At 43.7% G+C, this 22,223-nt stretch overlaps 1 protein-coding gene across 1 annotated transcript in view; it reads left to right on the forward strand.

Annotated features, from left to right (window-relative positions):
* The window catches only part of LOC126263358 (Down syndrome cell adhesion molecule-like protein Dscam2), a 118,098-nt gene that overhangs the window by 88,222 nt on the left and 7,653 nt on the right, over positions 1 to 22,223 (forward strand). The window contains exons 5-6 of the mRNA XM_049960448.1: positions 5,271 to 5,481; positions 18,970 to 19,219. Coding sequence (XP_049816405.1) covers positions 5,271 to 5,481; positions 18,970 to 19,219 — 461 coding nt within the window. The remainder of the gene's footprint in view (positions 1 to 5,270; positions 5,482 to 18,969; positions 19,220 to 22,223) is intronic.

The raw sequence follows: 22,223 nt of genomic DNA on the forward strand, positions 1-22,223 counted from the left end.
CCTGCGCTAAGCATTTGACTTGCATAGAAGGCTACCTAACAAATTTGCGTTTATTCTTGCGCTAAGCATTTGACTTGCATAGAAGGCTACCTAACAAATTTGCGTTCATGTTAGTTGCGAAGATTCCATTCAGATAAAAGGAAGCGTATTCCAACTACTTCAATAATTATAATACGAGGGTAATCCCAAAAGTAAGGTCTCCTATTATAAGTACATAGACCTGTTTATTTCTACAATGGTTTACATCAGTTTACAGCTTGAACATTTAGCTATTTTTCGACATAATCACCATTTCTGTCGGTGCATTTTTGTAGACGCTGTGGCAGTTTTTGTATGCCCATGTCATACCAGCTCGACGCCATGCTGCTCAGTAAGTTATGAACCTCTTCTTCACCTCGTCGTCAGAGCTAAATCGGTTTCCGGCCAAATGTTCTTTTAACCTAGGGAACAGGTGATAGTCACTGGGCGCCAAGTCAGGACTATAGGGTGGGTGGGTTATTACGTTCCACTGAAACTGTTGCAGGAGAGCAACGGTTTGCCGAGCGATGTGTGGGCGAGCGTTGTCATGGAGAATGTGTACGGCCTTGCTCAACGTTCCTCTTCTCCGGTTCTGAATTGCCCGTCTGAGTTTTTTCAGAGTCTCTCAGTACCTGTCAGCGTTAATTGTGGTCCCAGTGGGCATAAAGTCGACCAGCAACACCCCTTTCCGATTCCAAAAAACGGTTGTCATGACTTGACCGGCAGACTGTGTTTGTTTGAATTTCTGCGGCTTTGGCGAAGTAGGATGCCGCCACTGGCGTGATTGTTGCTTGGTCTCAGGTGTAAAGTGGCATGCCCAGGTTTCGTCACCCGTGACAATTGAGTCCACAAAGTTGTCCTGTTCGAATGCAAGACGGTGAAGAAAGGAAGCATCAACTCGTTGCCGCATATGGTCCTCAGTCAGCATGCGTGGCATCCATCTTGCGCACACCTCCCGGTAATTCAATGTTTCCGTTAAAATTCTGCGAGCGGTGCTTCGGGAAACCTCAGGAACCAACGTGCTGAGATCATCCGGGGTGATCCGCCGATCTTCACGCATGCTTTGCTCAACCTTCAACTCTGTCTCCTCAGAAATTGACGGTCTCCCGCTGCTTTGTTCGTCGTGAATTTCGGTCCGACCAGCTGCAAACTGTCTACACCATTTACGAATTTTTTTGACATCCATGCACGACTCACCATACACTTCCGTCAATTGGCGATGGATCTCAATCGGCGCAGTGCCCTTCGCGTTCAAAAACCGAATAACTGCGCGCAATTCGCACTTGGCGGTAACATCCAACGGGAGCTCCATTTTCAACGGCTGCCAAGCCATGACTGAGCGCCTCAGAGCGTCGTGCGCATGTTTACACACAGCGCGTGAAGCACTCCTAATAACAGTGTGACGAACTGCCACACAAACAGAGTTCTGGAATATTACAAGAGGATAGGGGAGCAGCAGAGTATAAAATGTTTAAATTGTTCCTGATCTTTAGAAGGGTTTAACGATAAAATGATGATGAGGAGGAGGAGGATGAAGAAGAAGGCAGAGAGAAGTAATGACTGCAAGAAGATGTAAAAGAAAAATTACATGACTTTTGAAGGGCTAACGTAGATACAATCAACCCAAGCGCCGTTTAGAGTAGGCTGGAAGATATATGAAAAGCAAAGACTTGCCGGCTTCTACTAACACGAACATAGGACCTGGAGAAAAATTCCGTCTTAAACAAGACAGAGTTTGATTGATTTTGTTTTAGATAAAACACAACCAATCAATGCTGTTTTGCACAGGGTGGAATTTCTCTCCAATATTTCTTAGCAAGCACGGAAAATAAGAAGTGCTACAACATACAAAAGATGACTGTAGCGAGGAGCTCAACGGTGACTGGGCCATTATGTATAAACATATTGAGATACAAGACCAACTGATTGTTAAGCATATCTAATTAATATTTTAAGGTAATCTTGTACCATCAATATTTTTTATTAAGAGGTGCCGTAATCAGATAGCGTGGCAGATTCCATTTTGAAAAGGCTCAGAAGATTTGTATCTTGTGCGACACTTCAGAACTTCAAGGCTTTCTTGTGCTGTAAGGATGTAGTTATCGAAACACTACTAATATGTGCTATTAATCTGTTGCCTGAGGCGAAAAGTCAAGTAATGATAGCCAAGTGGCCCTGTCAGCCCTTTTCATCCGTAATAAAATAAAACTCGTCAGAGCTTGTGAGAAATAAATCATGTTACCTTTACATGTTTCTAATCTTCCGTCAAGATCCGCCCTTCAAGCGTAAAAATTTTAGACTGAGTGATTCTAGTACGCTTCTTTTGCGGAAAACAGCTTTCTTAGCATGTCGATCGGCTTTCGTGCCTTGACCATCTTTTACCATGCGAATTTTATATTCCTTTTCTAGTCTTCTTGATTTTTTCTTATGTTCCTACTTCGACGTACTACTTGAACAATTATGGCAATAAGCTACGTCTTATCATTTCCGTGGTTGAGTGGACAGCGCTGTTAGGCAGATGGCGTGGAGTTTCCCTGAGATGGCCGTACTGCTTCTCTGAAATCTATTATTAGTACTCAGACACTCACTTCGATGTAGTAAACTACTTGTTTTGTAGCGACTCGCTGAAATTCCTTAGTTTATTGCGATGTTTTAACTACTGCCATCATGAGACATCAAAACACTTAGAATTTATAGAAGAAGATGCTATGTCATTACTTATACAGAAAGTTCTTTTATAAGTCCTATGCTTTTTTATGCCTGATAGTGGCAGTAGCCGAAACATCGCAGTACGTAAATAAAGACTTAATGAGCGGTCTAGATAGACGGTGTTATGACAATGATTGCGGAGTCAGACACGAAATTCATTTCCTCTACTAATAAGTAGTAAAGTACTTTCATTTCTGCATTGTGGCCGATTTAGAGCGTCACTTAGCCGTTGGTCAGAGGAAATTTGATAGTGAAATGGATATTGCCCTGTACCATAGCGGGTTAATTCAATGATTAATTGAACGGGTTTCTGTAGTCAGCGGTACATTGAGGACTGAAGATGATTCATGTGGGAACGAAACTACTCACAGTTTTAAAAATCAATGCAAACTAGACAGACAGTAAAATCCTTTGTACAGAAGTTGACTGCCGAAAAGAACATCATGTCGATATCTGCGTACATCGAATGACCTGTTTACTATTCCTTTTACTCACACACTTCTCTTTATTATCAAATTAACTATTCAACTATGCTTCACGATGTTCCTACCAACCTGCCGCTTCTTTTACTCAAGTTTTTCCATAAATTTATTTTCTCTACGATTCCATTCAGTTATCCTGTCTACCCGTCTAACCTTCGACATTTTACTTTACACTATATTTAAAAAAGTCTTTTCTTTTCTTGTATGTACTGTTCATCGTACGTGTTTCACTACCACATAAGAATACACACTAGAAAAAATTCTCTGAAAATACTTCATAATGGTTACATATTTTATGTTACACGTTAACACATGTTCTTCAAAAAAGTTTTTGTTGCTATCGTCAGGCTGCATTTTATAGCCTCTTTACTTCTACAATCGATAGTTATTTTGCTTAAATATCAAAACTCGACGATTACTTTTCGTGTCTTATTTCCTAATCTAAGGCGGCCAGGAGATTCTGATTTAAGCCTAGCAATACTATGGCATTTTCCATAACAAGCATTTACGGGTGGGGGGGGGGGGGCGTGGGCGGGAGCGTACTACTTTACGCCCATCCTAAAAAATTTAAAAAATACACAGTTCGTTAATTGTTGTTGAATTATGTTAACAAGAAACTTCTTAAAGAGGTACAGGTGAGTAAGTAGGGACCGGAACCGGAACCGGGAAATACCTTTTAGCACACTCTTAGCCGCGAAAAATGAAATGATCACATGGCACTGATGGCCGGGAATCCCTACCTGGGGAAGTTGGCTGCCAAGTTGCAAGTCTTTCCAGTGAACGCCATATTGGGCGGCTAGCCTGTCGATAATGATGAAGACAAGACAACACCCAGTCCCCGAGAGGAGGAAACCTCCGACGCGGCCGGGAATCAAACCCGGCCACTACATATCAGTCAGACGCGCTGACCATTTGGCTAAGGAGGCGGATTTCTTAGCAGTATCAACACTTTTCCAATAACATGTACTACCGGCTTTATGACCACCACAAAAATATTTTTAAATGCAGATTTCGTTCATTATTGTTGAATTTTACGCTCAACATACTTTTTAAAGAGATATTGTCGTGTAAGTAAGGACCTGAACCTGGAAATATTGATGGTTCAAATGGCTCTGAGCACTATGGGACTCAACTGCTGAGGTCATTAGTCCCCTAGAACTTAGAACTAGTTAAACCTAACTAACCTAAGGACATCACAAACATCCATGCCCGAGGCAGGATTCGAACCTGCGACCGTAGCGGTCTTGCGGTTCCAGGCTGCAGCGCCTTTAACCGCACGGCCACTTCGGCCGGCGGAAATATTGAATACGACATTCGTTTGGGTATGGGACTTGTGGGGCTTAGGTTTAAGTCTAACAGAAAGTTTTAAAACATATATGGAATCTGTTAGAAAACCCGCCAGGTTAGCCGAGCACGCTAACGCGCTGCTTCCTGGTCTCGGGTAGGTGCGCCGACCCCGGATCGAATCCGCCCGGCGAATTAACGACGAGGGCCAGTTTGCCGGCCAGCCTGGATGTGGTTTTTAGGCGGTTTTCCACATCCCCCTAGGTGAATACCGGGCTGATTCCCACGTCCCGACTCAGTTACACGGCTCGCAGACATCTAAACACTTTCACACTATTTCATGGATTACACTAGTCGCAGACAGTTGGGGTACACTAATTCCTTCCCAGGGGTATGGGGTGGCGGCAGGAAGGGCATCCGGCCACCCCTTCTACTAACATTGCCACATCCGATTAAGCATGCCGACCCTGCGTATACGCGGGGAAACGGCACAAGCAAAAGAAAGAAAGAAAGAATGGATTCTGTTAGAAGAGTTCATTAAAATCAATAAAAAACGTTTCGACATTTAAAATGTATAGAAACTTACATAGAAACTCCTAGATTACAGTATTTTCAAAAAGTGAGCGTTAACTATCCCGCTCTCGTTATTGTGAGCATTAATGCGACCACACTCCATCTATCTTGTTTTTTCTTTGGTGTTCATCTTACAGTCTTATTATTTCGCTACATTCTAGATCAGTTGTAGCCCAGGGAAGCCACTATGCTCGACCTGTGCAGGTGGTTCCGGGAGACGGGAGGTGCGCTGACAGAGGTCCGCGCCCAGGGGCTGGTGCGCCCCCTGCACAGCGTGCTGCAGTTTCCGCGCGTGCAGCCGGAGGACTCTGCGCGCTACGTGTGCGTCGCCACCAACAGCGTGGGCGAGGACCGCCGCCAGATCATGCTCAGCGTCTCCACACCGCTCACCGCGCACATCCGCCCTCAGCAGCAGGTGAGCACCTCTCGGCCCCGCAGCACCTGTTGAACGCGCCCGCGAAATATAGGGAAAGAATAGGCGCAGCACTGCGACACTTTAAACAACCAGGACCAGCACCAACATCCTTCACTGACCGAGCGGTTCTAGGCGCTTCAGTCTGGAACCGCGCGACCGCTACGGTCGCAGCTTCGAATCCTGCCTCGGACATGGATGTGTGTGCTGTCCTTAGGTTAGTTAGGTTTAAGTAGTTTTAAGTTCTAGGGGACTTATGACCTAAGCTGTTGAGTCCCATAGTGCTCAGAGCCATTTGAACCATTTGACATTCCTGTAAACTGACTCGTTCCACATCACTTCAAGAAAAGAATCGTTCAAATGATCTATGGAAAATGTAACTAACAGAGGGGTCTAGCAGCGTCACAGAATGTCATCTAACGCGGATTTGCTCAGAGAGCGATTGGGACCATTGGAGAGTTCTTTCTCAGCTCAAACAGAAAGAAATCAGTTAGGGAAAGCAGTTAGGGAAAATTTGTGGTATGTTCCTATGGGACCAAACTGCTGAGGCTATCTGTGCCTAGGATTACACACTACTTGATCTAACTTAAACTAACTTAGGCTAAGAACAACATACATACCCTTTCCCGAGGGAGGACTCTAACCTCCGACGGGCAGAGCCGCGCGAACCGTGGCAAAGCGCCAGACCGCACGGCTACCCCGCACGGCAAGCAGTTAGGGGTTACTCCACATAAGGCAGCACTGGCAGCACTGCAATCGTTAAGACGTCCAATTCATGCAAACAAACTTTAGCTAAAGGAACGGATGCAGTCGAGCTTGTGATTGCTATATTTTGAAAGATATTTTCCCCACATGTAACTTGGTCAGTAACATGCTTATGTATACTTTCTCTACATGCCGCTACCAGTGCTGCTTAATGCCTGCAGGCTGTCATCGGATGCTGCGTTTGTATCAAATGTTGCTGCTATGACATACAACAAGGTGGTCCTGGGAGTCGTTATTGGTTTGTTCTGCCACTTCTTCTTTACAACTTTTATAACGGATGCTTGTCCCTAAGTCTCGTTTAGATTACTTGAATCCTTTGTTTGAGAGGCCCACGGTATCACTTGATACTGTAACACTTTTGGATAATATCAGCTCATAGTATGTCACGAAACAGTACCGTAAATTCAAATAATCTACTGGAATGCAACCGGGTAACGTTCTCAACAAATGAAACGACAGATTGCTGCACATGGCAAGTTAAACAATCTGCGGACGGAGCTACGTCAACAGGAATCAAAACACAGTGTATTCAGAAAGACAATTCATACACCGTAAAAAAACTGTGGTGGTGCTAGTTTTCACCTACATAAATATCGGCGGATATCGCGGAACGTTACCCAGTTGCATACCGGCAAGTTATTTCGAATATTCTGTGCACCGAGGCAAGTCGTACAAGTGACAATTCATATAATTTTTATGTGTTGATTTTTTTTTAGTTAATAAACATCAGTGTGTTGTATTACAGTCCGCATTCATCACTCTAGATATTATCCAGTTACAATACTGTATTCCGTTGAAATACTCGTATGTTTATGCTTAGTGACGATGGTGATCCAACTTACACATTCGTAAGTTCTTTGGTGGTCGAGACACAAATACATTACATTAAAAAATAATTGACAGCCTATTGAACACTACTGAATTAGCCTAATACGACTGCGGCAATGATTGTGATTAAACTGTTGGCAATATGTGCAATTCTATGATGCCCCACCAATGAGACTTCATACGAAGCTTATTCTCTATGGGTAATCAAGGCTCCCCTGCTTCCCATTGTAAATGCTACCTAGGAAAAGTGTGATTAATGACACTGATGGTCGTACTCGCAACAAACAAATGCGTCTCTCAGTTCGTCATTGACGCATAGTGAAAATCATTTCACTTCATTGAAAACGTTAGCTACTGCACGTTTATTTTCTTCTAGTTCCAGTGGACCATATAAGCTGCTCGAACATAGAACATCCTGCTACATAATCATAGAACTCTGGTTAAAAACATTAAAAATACGAATGAAAGATGTTTGCAATACTGATTACACTACTGCTGCATCTACTACTACGACTGCTCCTACAGTTCAAAATAAAATAAAAGTGACAAGAAAGCCTCTCATCTTCTATTTTAGTCTTAAGTGTAACTCTCAAATTTTACATTTGTGCTGGAAATAATATTACTAAGTAAGAGCAAGCATGGGGTTAATAAATGAAAATGATACGATATTTCTTGTGATAAACGGGCCCAAGCGTATATATGTTGTCAGAGAATCCCGTGCACGCAAATTGCTATAGCGCCTACTCCCAATGAAATACGGTTAGGATCCAGTGACATGAGCAGAAAATCCACTCCAGCCGTAAAAGCGTATCCGTCTTCTAACACTGTGCTAGTACTTTCAGTAATGAAGTTACTGCCGAGACGGTGTTGACAGTTCTTCCACATCAACTACTTCCACAGTGAAATGAATGCCTCGGGCATGGATGTTTGTGATGTCCTTAGGTTAGTTAGGTTTAACTAGTTCTAAGTTCTAGGGGACTAATGACCTCAGCAGTTGAGTCCCATAGTGCTCAGAGCCATTTGAACCATTTTTGAAATGAATGTCGCAGCTTAAACACTCGTAGCATTCTCCCTCAGATCTCTCAGCTACCACTAGATTCTTTTGTTTCAAATATAGTTTGAGTGCCCCGTCTGAAAATCGATTAAATTCATTCTACCACTGACGGTTATCCTTATTCTCAATTGTGAATACATTTAATGTATTTCATAACGGCTGTAGTCGTCGCAGTGCCTGTTCCTTTGGTCATTCATGCATGTCCACAGGACCTTTGCATCGTAATCAGAATAACACAGGCCCTGAAATATCGTATTTCTCTGATGACACCGGACAAGAGACTTTCAAGGACAGCGCCTGACCTGTACGGGAATATACACTATGGATGTGCGAGTCCAGGTCGCAGACGCATGGTTGGCGACATATGGAAGTTTGGGTCCGGCCCTGGGTCGAGCACGGATGGTCGGATGGTAAGGCAACCGCTCGCGGTCAGCTGGAACTCCGGGTTCGAGTCCCAGTCCGGCACAAATTTTCATTGTCGTCAATCCATTCTAGAGCTGATGGTTGTCCTTATTCGCAACTGCGAATACATTTAATGTATTCCATAAAAATATGCTCACTCAAGCCAGCTCTGGATTTTGTCACTACTACCTAGCCTTATTCACCTTCCTTCGAAGGCTGTTCTTTTCTAGATGAGGCCCAACATCATTAAAAGATTACCCGACTAGGAAAATTCGCCTCCAACTTAAACATCAATTTATGTTTGCGAATAGCATTTTTATGTTACAGTAACACTCAAGTCATTGTCTCTGCCACCAATTTATCAAGTATCACTTTTCGAAAATGCTGGCCTTTGGGACAGATTCTATGATTTTAAATTTTCCTTCAGAGTCACAATTACCACGGTGATTAGGAAATGTCTCTTCGTGTGATTTCTTCTAGCTTCGTTCACATGTACGCTTAAGAGGAATAATCCCTATAGTTCAGGGGAGAAAACCCACTAGCCAGCGATGCAACCCCTACTGGCTTCAGGAAATCTGTCCAGCACTTGAAACTCTGATTTTGGTAATCTCCCAAAATGATTTACGTCCACTATGAGCTTTCCAGGCAATTTCCCCACAACACTTGTGGAATGGCTATGAAATTTATGTCTTACAGGGTTTGGAAACGCATGCAACATAGTCGAATGCAACCAGTTTACATTCAGCAGCATACACAACACTTCTTCGCCATAAGTCGCTCATACACCTCTAAACTTTACACAGTACGTCTCGGTCCCTTGTGAGGGCGCCACAACCACAATCAACCACTCTGTTTTCGGCAACTAGTGGGAAATTCTCACTTCGTACAACTTCAGTTCTTAAAGATCCCAATTTTATAATCGCGCATCCCTCAGTAAAGCTGCGTCTTCGTTTATCAGCGTGTACGTGTTTCTGTTCCTCCCATTTTGCAGTACGACAAGCTATCATTGCGCTAGACCTAGTATCACTATCCTTTAGTTGTACAGTCACAAATAACACTTACATGATTGACGATTCAAACATCAAGAAACTACGCTGGTGTGAAAAACTTAAGGACGAAAAAACTTTCGCACGTTGTGTCACTGTCGAGTAACACAGCCCGGCGAAACTTGGAACATACATAGAAAAAACTGCTGCAGTACGCAAGATAACTGAAAGAAATACACAACGAGACGAACAGAAAAGACATTTTTATTCAAATACAATAATTACACTAAAGTTATCGCGATTGATGTTGGTCTCCTGGACGTTACAAAAGGTGCCATGGTTCTTAACAGGGCGTGTGGTAGTCACGACGGCAGTGCATGTTCTGTAGCGTGCTCCCACGGTGGCCACAACGTTAGTAAGGAGTTCTTGTGGCAGGGCGTTCCATCCAACAGCTTCCCATACCGGGGAGCGGATAGGCCAGACCATTCACCCAATATTCCCTCGTTCCAAAAGCTCCTCCACCTGCGGAGTTTGGTGGGGTCGCGCACTGTCATCAACACAAATGAAATCAGGGCCGAATGCACCCCTGAAAGTTACATTCATCTTTAACTTTTGCACACCACTGCAGTACTGTTAGAGTAAAGAGCTGTTTATTATTTCTGTACAACAGCCGCAGCTCAACGACTCCACCAGTATCTCACTGCTAATTATTACGTTGGTGTTAAAGTTCGTAGCGTTTTTGTTTTGCATGTGTGGTATTCCTGCTACTACGGGTTTATTATTCGACTATCATGTATCATTTGTAGTTCACGGTTGCTGTTTGACTTTACATGTTGTCATTTCGTCATTTGGAGGTAGTGAATGGAGCTGTGGACGCTAGAAAATGGAGTGCCAAGTGGAGAAATCGAAACATTTCCGACGTATTCTTCTCTCTGATCTCAATAGAGGGGTGACAGCAACGGAAGCATACAGAAACATTTGCACCGCGTATGGCGACGATGCCATTGGACAGGGCACGGTAAGAAAATGCTTTTCTCGTTATGAGGAGGATCGTTTGACGTTAGTGACTCTCCACCTTCAGGAAGACCTCCGGAGTTTGATGAAGATTTGTTAATCGTATTAATCCACAACGAACCACGTCACCGTACTTGAGAACAGGCAGATGTGATGAACTGTGATCATCACGCCGTCGTGCGACATTTGCATGCAAGGGGGAAGGTTAAGCAATCGGGTGTATGGGTGCCAAATGCTCTAAGGCAAAATCACAAAAATCAGCAGGTGAACATGCGTGCATCTACGCTTGCTCGTCATAGATTAGCTCGTGAACAACACCGAACTTTCCTGTCGTGTATCGTTACTGGTGACAAGAAACGGTGTCTTTATGCTAACATAAGGAAAAGAAAGGAATGGTTGAGCCCAAACAAAGCATTAAATCCCCATACAAAAATCTCTGTGCAAACACGAAAGATGATGCTATGCGTCTGATGGAACAGCGACGGTGTAATGTACAACGAATTGCCTCACTGAGGTGTAACCATCATTAGTGATATTTATTGTCAACAAATAAGACGTGTTGCAGACTCATTACAAGAACAACGACCACGAAGACCCCGTGAAATGTTGCTACTCCACAATAACGCACGCCTGCATTCTGCTGGACTGACACAGAACACTACGCAAGAGTTGGGTTCGGAAATCATTCCACTCCCACCTTATTCATATGGCCTTGCACCCTCAGATTTTCAACTTTTCCGCTCTCTACCGAACAGTCTTCAAGGAACTTCCTTTCCGAATGAAAATGCGCTCCAGACATGGCTCGACGAGTTGTTCGCCTCAAAACCACGTGATTTCTACAGTAGTGGAATCGGAAAGTTACTCCAGCGTTGGTAAGCTGTTTTAAATAGTGAAGGCGAATATATTATTCATGACTAAAGTCTCTGTTATGTGTAAATGGTGTGTTTTTTAAACGTGTGGAAAAACACTACAAACTTATGCACTAACCCCATATAAAGGCATAATCAGGAGCTCCGGTGCTCGAACAGACATACGTGAATAATTCCGCGGGCAGGAGTGTCCAGTACGTTGGAATGTAGAGAATATTCTGATGATTTAAAATTTCAAGTTTCAGATCACAGTAACCGCGGTCTAAGGATAACGTTTTCGACTACTATATCAGGGTTCGACCACAGCCTTGCACAGATTCTGATAAAGGTAAGCAGCTCTCCATTCTCCCAACGGCCTGGTCAAAAGAGAACGGAGGATCCAATAGAATTTCAGAGCACCCTCTTGCCCTTGATACGAAAAACTGCCTCAAAAGTCGTAAAAATCAGCAATGATTGACAGTAAGAAGTGCAAAGGCCAGTGGTAACCACTGCCTTAAAAACGTAGAGTGCGTCCATAGGAAATATAATATTATAAACTCATGATTACATAATAAGCAAAAAGTTCCGAATTTCCAGGTGGCGACTACTCGGTAGAGGGTTACCAGTAGAAAGAGTAACGAGATTAACCTTCAAACAATAGAACGTATAATGCTGTAAGTCAGAATGCTGTAGGGAAAACAGAGGTTTTAAAAACAGACATAAGTGGTTAACACTGAAACTTGGTAGGGATTAGTGAAGTCATACTAAAATACACTACTGGCCATTAAAATTGCTACACCACGAAGATGACGTACTACAGACACGAAATTTAACCGACAGAAAGAAGATGCTGTGATATGCAAATGATTAGCTTTTCAGAGCATTCACACAAGGTTGGCGCCGGTGGCGACACTTACAATGTGCTGACATGAGGAAAGTTTCCAACCGATTTCTCATACACAAACAGCAGTTGACCGGCGTTGCCTGGTGAAACGTTGTTGTGATGCCTCGTGTAAGGAGGAGAAATGCGTACCATCACGTTTCCGACTTTGATAAAGGTCGGATTGTAGCCTATCGCGATTGCGGTTTATCGTATCGGGACATCGCTGCTCGCGTTGGTCGAATCCAATGACTGTTAGCATTAGCAGAATATGGAATCGGTGGGTTCAGAAGGGTAATACGGAACGCCATGCTGGATCACAACGGCCTCGTATCACTAGCAGTCGAGATGACAGGCATCTTGCCGGCCACTGTGGCCGAGCGGTTCTAGGCGCTGCAGTCTGGAGCCGAGCGACCGCTACGGTCGCAGGTTCGAATCCTGCCTCGGGCAGACTGCAGCGCCTAGAACTGCACGGCCACTCCTGCAGGCTTAAAAATTAATCCGACCGATAACGTACTAAATAAAGACATACTAAAAGGAATAGGTAAGGAAAGCAATCTATGGAGAACTCTTCCCGTAACGATGGCTCGGTTAGTGCAACATCAACTCTGGCATACAACTGTAGGAACTTGATACTGGAAATAGCGGTAGAGCGTAAAAAACCAAGGGGCAGATATAGACTAGAATATAGCTACATAGAAAATGATAGAGGTCATAATGCAGCCATTTGAAAGACTAACGGCAATAAACAAAAAATTTCACGTTTGAAAACTTGCGAGGTTGAACTGAAGATATGCTCATTTAGACTGCACGACACTACATTATACTGCTCGATACTGTCCTATTGGGTTGGTGCATAAGTTTTTAGTGTTTTTCCATGAGTTATATAAACACAAGAGATACACATAACAGAGATTTTAGCTGGCCACGGTGGTCTCGCGGTTCTAGGCGCGCAGTCCGGAACCATGCGACTGCTACGGTCGCAGGTTCGAATCCTGCCTCGGGCATGGCTGTGTGTGATGTCCTTAGGTTAGTTAGGTTTAAGTAGTTCTAAGTTCTAGGGGACTGATGACCACAGCAGTTGAGTCCCATAGTGCTCAGAGCCATTTTTTGAACAGAGATTTTAGTCATCAATAATATATCCTCCTTCATTATTTACAACAGTCTGCCGACGCTGAGGGCGCAAGATCAGTTGAAAAAGGTGAGTGCGGAATGACTTGCCAATCCAACTCCTTGTAGTGTCTTTTGTCAGTCTCGCAGAATGAGTGTGGGCGTTATCGTGGAGCGGCATCATTTAACGCGGTCTTCCTGGTCTTTGTTAACAAAACTCTGAGCTCACGTACCCTAGAACGATGCAGCGTGCTCCTCCACTGTATTGTTTTCGACCACTCAAAAGATTTGCGGCACATTGTTATTTAAAAAAAAAAACTTTTATAAAACATTTTAAACTGTTTTCCAAGAATTCTTTACTGATGAAATCGTTTTATACGATGCAACAATGTAAACGCAGCAGTAAACAAATAAGTGCAGCGTGTAGCACGTATCCGGCGCCGCCTAGCGGCTTAGTCCACTCGACTTCCAATTTGTTCCTTGGTAGTAGTTTGCATTTGTCTCGTAATAGAATGGTTCAAATGGCTCTGAGCACTATGGGACTCAACTGCTGAGGTCATTAGTCCCCTAGAACTTAGAACAAGTTAAACCTAACTAACCTAAGGACATCACAAACATCCATGCCCGATGCAGGATTCGAACCTGCGACCGTAGCGGTCTTGCGGTTCCAGACTGCAGCGCCTTTAACCGCACGACCACTTCGGCCGGCTGTCTCGTAATAGAGAATGTTCAAGATATACAAGGTATCTAATGAAAACTTTTACGTGATTGACGTATCACCGGTGAGCTAGAAAGCCACATTCTACCCATTATACTATATCTCTAATAAATGGTGAAATGTAACATATTTTCATATGTTTTGTGCGCCCCGATATCTGAGTGGTCAGCGCAGCGGTCTGTTACGCAAAGGGGCCCGGCTTCGATTCCTGGCTGGGTAGGAAATTTTCTCCGTTCAGGGACTGGGTGTTGTATTGTCCTCATTATCATTTCATCATTAGTGCAAGGCAACGGGAAACCACCACTGGAATCACTTCCCTAGACGCTCATGCGGTGGACCTCTCTGACGAGGCTTCCCCCATGACAAGACGTGCCGTAAGGCAGAACCAGGCCCCCACAACCGCACGAGTGGTCGACTGTGAAGAGCGGACAAATTGAATACCTGGGCGGCGGCCATTAGAGTGGTAAACTGACGCGCGGAGTTCGAATGTTTATACATCGCTTTTGGTTATAAAATGCCTTCCCTTGAGTTAGGTCACAAACATAATGACTCATTTAAATACGTTACTACAATATACTTTTTAATTTATGAACAAACAGTAACTAGTCACTGTTTATGAATTTATCTTACGTACTACATGGAATCTGCCGTAGCTAAAAGGTATGTACTGGACCCCTAGCATTTTTCGTAGTTCATTTACGATAGATGTAAGCAAAATGCATCAAAATACTCGAAGATTTGCCCACTATATTAATAGATATTTTCTGACTCCACCTTGCTTTAGATTTTATGACGAGAAGTGCGTTATATATGGCATAGTGCTTTGGCAACTCACGACCAAATTATCAAGTTTCAACCTAACCTAGACCATGAAAACACTACCGATCAGCCAACTTTCTTCAAAATGATCAGAACATATAAAATGGTATTCTGTCGGTCGGAAATCTTGCCTCCTGACAGCGTGTAACCAATTTTGTAACAGCTGTGGTTTTGAGAAAGGAAACCTGCAAATAGATGCACAGACATTATGCTATACCATGTTGCAAAAACATTTATTAAGCAAGTGCACTGACATACAAAACAACTTAAAATATCCTCATACCTGTGAAATGCAATATTCGTTCCTTTCTCGAATTTATTTGTATAATTAATCGCTGCACAACTCTTCACCATTGTACTTCTTTTGATTGGAACGTGCAGACAGTAGAATTACGAGTAACAAATACTGTATGTACGCCCCAACAAATATACAATGTTGAATCAGGGTCTTCATAAACAACAATACTACACAACACAACAGACTACAACCACTATAATGGCGTCCAGCTGAAGTTTCAAATTATCCCGCGACTGCAGCGCCATCAGTGAGTCTAGTTATTTTTAAAAGGTCTTTGGGCAGAACACAAAGTTGTTGTTGTTCATATCTCTCGATACTAGTTTTGTGTTGTTTTTTATAGCCTTTGAAAATGACGGAATGTCGAAACGCGTAAGGTTGATTTTGGAAATAATAAAATGTGTGATCAAGATATCAAACAAGTTATTAAAGTGATCCAAATGGCCGCTTCGTCTCGTAGTATTGTTATGCTAATTGCAGCAATTACAGTTTTGTCACTTTTGCGGAATTTCCTTCTTTCGCAGACATTATGTAAATAAATTCCAAATTCCTATTTCTTTACTTTGCCTCCATCTTTAATCATTGGTATTGAAATGATATTATCCCAAGCGACTTTCTTTCCTTCATATATCGAATGGCTTTGTGTACCTCATCTAAAATTGCTTCCGAAATGTAGAATAACTATAAGCGAAGAAAAAATGTATGTTGTCAGTCAAAATTATGTTCTTTTAATTAATGTTCGTCCAAAATGTGTGGAGCTCCTGTTGACCGCATGTTAGAAGAGTTCCCACTTATTCACAGTCCTGCTTCTTAATGTCACCATCATAGTAAGTTTGGTGTAGGGGGCAGCACTACATGAAATCATTCGTACAAACTGAAAGGGCTTTTTACTTTCGGATAACAATTTTGCGTCGGGTGGACGGTTTTGTAGAACTTGTGGGTATTATGGAACGCAAATTACCATTAAAAGAAACCCTAGAATGTGAAGAGCCCTGCCGTCTTAGCGGCGCACATTCGGAACGTGTCGAATTACCACCCTGCTGCGAGAGGGAACAGGGATTCTTAAAGACCGCTAATCCCGTCACGCACGCACGCGATGAATCGTGGAAGGGAGGCGGAAGGCCAGAGGGTTCTGTGAGCTGCTTAACCGGAAAACCTCCCAGCCGGCGCGTTGGAACTTGCTGTTTTGGGGATTCCCTTTAGAGCACAGTGCCCGTTGCCATGCTCTACAACATACCTGACTTCGTAAATATCTGTTATACAAGTTGACAATATTAATATTTAAAAGGATAAAAAATTGCTTTATAAAGAAGTTATTATTACAGTTACTTTGAAAAATAACTTCTCTATAAAGTAATTTTTGTCAAACACTATCATTACAACACCTAAAGCTGATGTATTTTTCTCTCATGAAGTAGGATTCATTAAATCAATCGTTTGATGCTGGATCCGCCATAAATACAATGCATGGTTACAGAGATGAGTAGTAAACTGCAAGAGTACTAGTTTCGTGGTGAATGATAAACTATTTCAGAGATTTCATCATCCTGGGTACACTTGCTGCTGGTGAATATCCCTTACTTGCTGCTTGCTTAAAACTGACACGTCTGTCGGTTTAAAAGGTAAGAATTCAAGATCGGTTTGCAACTTTTTTTTTTCTAACGGCGGAGCAGAGAGGGAGAGGAGCAGAGTAGAGTTTTCCTCGCCTACTCTCGCTGGCCATGGTAAACAGGAAGTGTCAGGGGAAAGGTCAATATTTTGACAACCTTCACAAATTCATTGCAGTTTCGTCGATTTCTACACTTTTACCATCAACATAAATACTCAGGTTTCATTGGGTGGGATGACTTCATCAAAAATTCTTTTGGTAGTATTGTCAATTCATTATATAAAGCTTTTGCAGTAATAAAGCAATCGACATTTCAGCATACTGCGTTTTATGCCCATTACAAAGGCTGGTGCGACACCACCGGAACACTAGTTATTTTATAAATTTAATAATGTTTGTATTTTGAGTATTTTACATGGTGATTCGTCTGTTCCCCCAGAACCAATTCAATCAAGTTATTTTCGGAAAACAGGAACTTGTCAACATCTAGTAGAAATCTAAAGAGCTAGGAAGTTTTGTTGAGATATTTGTCTGGAGTATAGCCTCGTGCGGAAATGACATACGCAACGTGGGTGATAAGCAGTTCAGACAAAAAGATAGTTTTAAAAATTTTAAAAACATTAGAATGCTGAAGATTAGATGGGTACCTCGAATATCTAATGAGGAGTTACAACTTGTCTAAAAGAGGGGTCCGAGACATCAAGGAATAGCCACTCTGGTAACAGAGGAAACGAGAGGGGGGAATTGTAGTAAATATGAAGACAGTATGGAAGTGAAACATGGACGATAAATAGTTTAGACAAGAAGAGAATAGAAGCTTTCGAAATTCGGTGCTATAGAAGAGTGCTGACGATCAGATATCTAATGAGGAGGTACTGAACAGAATTGGGGAGAAGAGAAATTTGTGGCAAACTTGACTAGAAGAAGGGATCGGTTGGTAGGACATGTTCTGAGGCATCAAGGGATCACCAATTTAGTACTGGAGGGTAAAAATCGTAGAGGGAGACCAGGAGATGAACACACTAAGCAGATTCAGAAGGATGTACCTGTAGGTTGCAGTAGGTACTGGGAGATGAACAAGCTTGCACAGGATAGAGTAGCATGGAGAGCTGCATCAAACCAGTCTCTGGATTGAAGTCCACAACAACATGAAGACAGTAATCAGAATATATATATATATTTCAGTAGCTATTCAGGGATGGCGAGACTTCCACGGGGCAGATTGGGGCGGAGAGCTGTATGAAACCGGCCTGACTAAAGACTGCAACAACGTAACTACAAATACCGCTCTTTCGTCCTTACGGGAAGTCCAATTAAATCAGGCGATTCTGAGGGATTTAGATTAGGAAACGAGACACTTAAAGTAATAGCTTAGTTTTGCTATTTGGGCAGCAAAATAACTTATGATAGGCGAAGCAGTGATGGTATAAAATGTAGCTTGGCAATGGCAAGAAAGAGAAATTTGTGAACATCGAATATAAACTTAAGAGATGTATCTAAGTGAAACATAGACGACAACAGTTTAGAAAAGAAGAGAGTAGAAGCTTTTGAAAGTAGTTCTACAGAAGACTTCGGTCGCAGGTTCGAATCCTGCCTCGGGCATGGATGTGTGTGATGTTCTTAGGTTAGTTAGGTTTAAGTAGTTCTAAGTTCTAGGGGACTGATGACCACAGCAGTTGAGTCCCATAGTGCTCAGAGCCATCTACAGAAGAATGCTGACGGTTAGCTGAGTATATCACGTAACTAATGAGGAGATGATGAATAGAACTGGGCACATAAGAAATGTGTGGCACAACTTGACTAAAAGAAGGATCAGATGATAGGAATTTTTCTGAGACATCAAGGGATATCCAATTAGTATTGGAAAGAGGAGTGGGGGGGGGGGTGTTTAAAATCTTAGAGAGAGACTAAGAGACTAAGCAAATTCAGAAGGATGTAGGTTGCAACAGTTTTTCGGAGACGAAGAGGCTTGCACAGGATAGAGTAGCATGCAGAGCTGCATCAAATCGGTCTTCGGAATGAAAAGAAAAACAGTAACATGTAGACCTGCATCAAACCAGTCTTCGGAATGAAGACCACAGAAACAATTTGCACTGAATTTTCGTTTGTATCACCAGAAAGGGCTGCTTCCTGATTCACATTTCAGAGTCTGTATTCCCGCAGGTGGTGGACGCTGGCGCGCGAGCCTCCTTCAATTGCTCCGTGCGCGGCGGCGGCGGCGACGGCAGCGGCCTGCACGTGGCTTGGCTCAAGGATGGTCGCCCGCTGGCGGAGGGCGCCGGCGTCAACGTGCTACACGGTGGAGAGGTGCTGGTTATCGAGTCCGTGGGCAAACACGATCGCGGCATGTACCAGTGTGTCGCGCGCTCCGGCGACGAGAGCGCGCAGGGCAGCGCCGAGCTCACCCTCGGAGGTACCCCTCTTCCCTCTCGTGTCACAGCGAAGCTTGTATTTTCTGTTTTGTTTTTCTTCTTTTTCTTTTTTTCGTGTCTGTGTCGTTGCACTCTGTCAGTAGCTGAGTACCTGCTCTTCAGCTAAATAGGTTCTGAACACTATACAACAAAGTTGAAAATAAAAGTACCAAAGGATGATAAACAAGAGTGGACTTCATATTAAAACTGGTGATTTTGATATGATGAAGAAATGTTGCGATGGACTGGTAATCCTGCTGGGGGTGTTGATTTTATGACTTTCGGGGTTCCACTTTGCATTCTCTTCTGGTGCTTGATGATCCGGTTAAGAACTTGTTTGGATTGGGACAGTGGAATAGAAAAATAAGGTGCTGAATGTGTGGGGATCTGTTTTTGGAGAGTGGGTTGGAGTAGATAAATTTCAAATTATTATTGCGATATTGACTTCTAGTCACCACATCCTCAGGCTTAATAAAGAACTCACACAAAACTGAAAGCCTGATGGAAACGATGCTCTTGAAGATTATTGCCATTGTTAGAGTAGTGGGATAGTTCCTGGTTGTGCTGATGCTAAGGAATGGGTGAAGAAGGATAGGACACTTCTTGCAAGGTGGGATTGGGTTTGGATTAGACAAAAAAAGAAAGCAAGATTACCAAACTGGCGTCCAAAATTAAAGCAACAAACGGAAATTTTGCGATGTTGCTTTTATCTTGCCGTAAAACAGTATAAACAGGTGACAGTGAAGTAGGAACAATGTAAAGAATACAGAACATAATCAACTGCAACATGTATGATGGTAGACAAAAATGTTCTTCGTCTTTTTTCCAACTTAACTGATTTGCACACACATTCTGACAACTCGTAAATGTGTTCATCATGGGGTGTGACCACTTCTGGCATCAATACAGGCCTGACAACGACGGGACATGCTGTGAACGATGTCATCAATCTCGTGTTGAGGCAATAATGCCCATTGTTCCTACAAAGCTGCTCGCAAGTCTTGGAGAGTGGTTGGTGGATGCTGACGTGATACGACCCGTTTCCCCAATGCATCCCAAACGTGATCTATGGGATTCAAATCGGGAGAGCCATCAGGCCACGCCATGTGTGCAATGTCTTCGATTTCCAAAAAAACATCAACCACCCGCACTCTATGAGGTCGAGCATAATCGTACGTCAGTACGAAGTCTGCCCCACAGCACCTTGCAAAAACTGCATACGAGATCTCAAGATCTCCTCACGGAACCTGACAGCAGTTAAATCTTACCGATTCACCTGTACAATCTCACAAAAATGTGTTCGAGTGGTCAACATAATCCCTGCCCACACCATTAGGGATCCCCCCAGGGGGCTCGCCACTCTTTGGCAGTTTCGTGCTTGCCTACCACGGGACCCCGGCCTTTGCAGCACTTTTTCCCTTCCGTGCTGCATGTCTATCCCCTTGATATTCTTTTTCTCCTCCCTTGGGGAACATGTCTGGGGTATTATTGGGAATGTTCTGCACACTGTCACTGACATGCTAACAGTCTCACCTTTGATTATGGCTACCTTTTCCTTTCTTTGTTTACCTTCTCCTCTCGTTCTTCCGCTTTGGCGTTTGAGGATCCTTTTTTTTCTTCTTCTTCCTCCCTGGGCGCTCCTGAAGTATGGCCCACACATCTGACGCTTAACAGGTGACTGGGTAACGCATAATTCCCAGCCCCAGGTCGACTGGTAGGGTTCGCAGGTACCCCCTGGTACAGGCCCGGCCCATGTGGGGTGATTGCCTGAGATGTAACCTTCCCAAATTGCCGATTGGTCCCTCCGTCAGGTGTTCGGTGTGTGTAACCTGAGGTGTGAATAATCACCTAAGACGGGTGTGCCCCCTTGTGAAGGGGGCCCCCAGTTAAGGAGCGCGCCATCAGAGACGCAATGAATCACTCATCCTCCCCATCTACGTCTACGAAACGTAAACGTAATGACGCTACTGATTCGAAGACCTTTCCCACTGCACCGCCGTCCCTTGTGGTCTCAAGTACTGAAGACCGCTAGTCCTTCGCCATAGTCAATCCGTTTATTACCCAGAAAGGTGTTGATGCAATTGCTGGCCCTGTGAAATCCTGCTCTCGTTTACGAAATGGCACTTTCCTTTTGGAAACGGCTCCTGCTTCTCAAACAAAACAACTGCTTGCTACCTCACTTCTCCACAGCTACCCTTTTCGTGTCGAGACACATTGAACTTTGAATTCTTCCCGTGGTGTAATTTACACCAGGCTGCTTGACAGTCTAACTGAGGCTGAAATACAATCTTACCTCTCTGATCAGAGTGTCATCCGCCGTCCAGGCCGGCCGCGGTGGCCGTGCGGTTCTGGCGCTGCAGTCCGGAACCGCGGGGCTGCTACGGTCGCAGGTTCGAATCCTGCCTCGGGCATGGGTGTGTGTGATGTCCTTAGGTTAGTTAGGTTTAAGTAGTTCTAAGTTCTAGGGGACTTATGACCTAAGAAGTTGAGTCCCATAGTGTTCAGAGCCAACCGCCGTCCACCATGTAATGAAAAAGGTCGATTTCTCCTTGGTTCCCACCCGCACTCTTTGCCTCACCTCTGATAGAGTGGTGCTGCTGTCCAAGATCAAAGCAGGCTATGAAATTATCACAGTCCAGCCATACATTCCGAATCCGATGCGGTGCTACCAGTGTCATCGTTTCAACCACATTCAAATATCTTGTCGACACTAGCCAAATGCGTAACCTGTGGCAGGGATGCACACAAGGGCGAATGTCCGCCTCCTTCTCCCCGCTGTATCAAGTGCAATGGCGGCCATACAGCCTCCTGTCGGGAGAGGCAGAGATTCGGGTAAAGGAAAAAGTGCCTTACACAGTAGATCGCAAGTTATTGGCTAGTCGCAAACCCCGTGTTCTCCTGTCTGGCACCTATAGTTCTGTTCCTGTTTGTGGTGTCACCGCCAGACACCACACTTGCTAGGTGGTAGCTTTAAATCGGCCGCGGTCCATTAGTACATGTCGGACC

The sequence above is a fragment of the Schistocerca nitens genome, chromosome 6 (assembly GCF_023898315.1).
Source record: "Schistocerca nitens isolate TAMUIC-IGC-003100 chromosome 6, iqSchNite1.1, whole genome shotgun sequence".
In the NCBI taxonomy this organism is placed as follows: Eukaryota; Metazoa; Arthropoda; class Insecta; order Orthoptera; family Acrididae; genus Schistocerca; species Schistocerca nitens.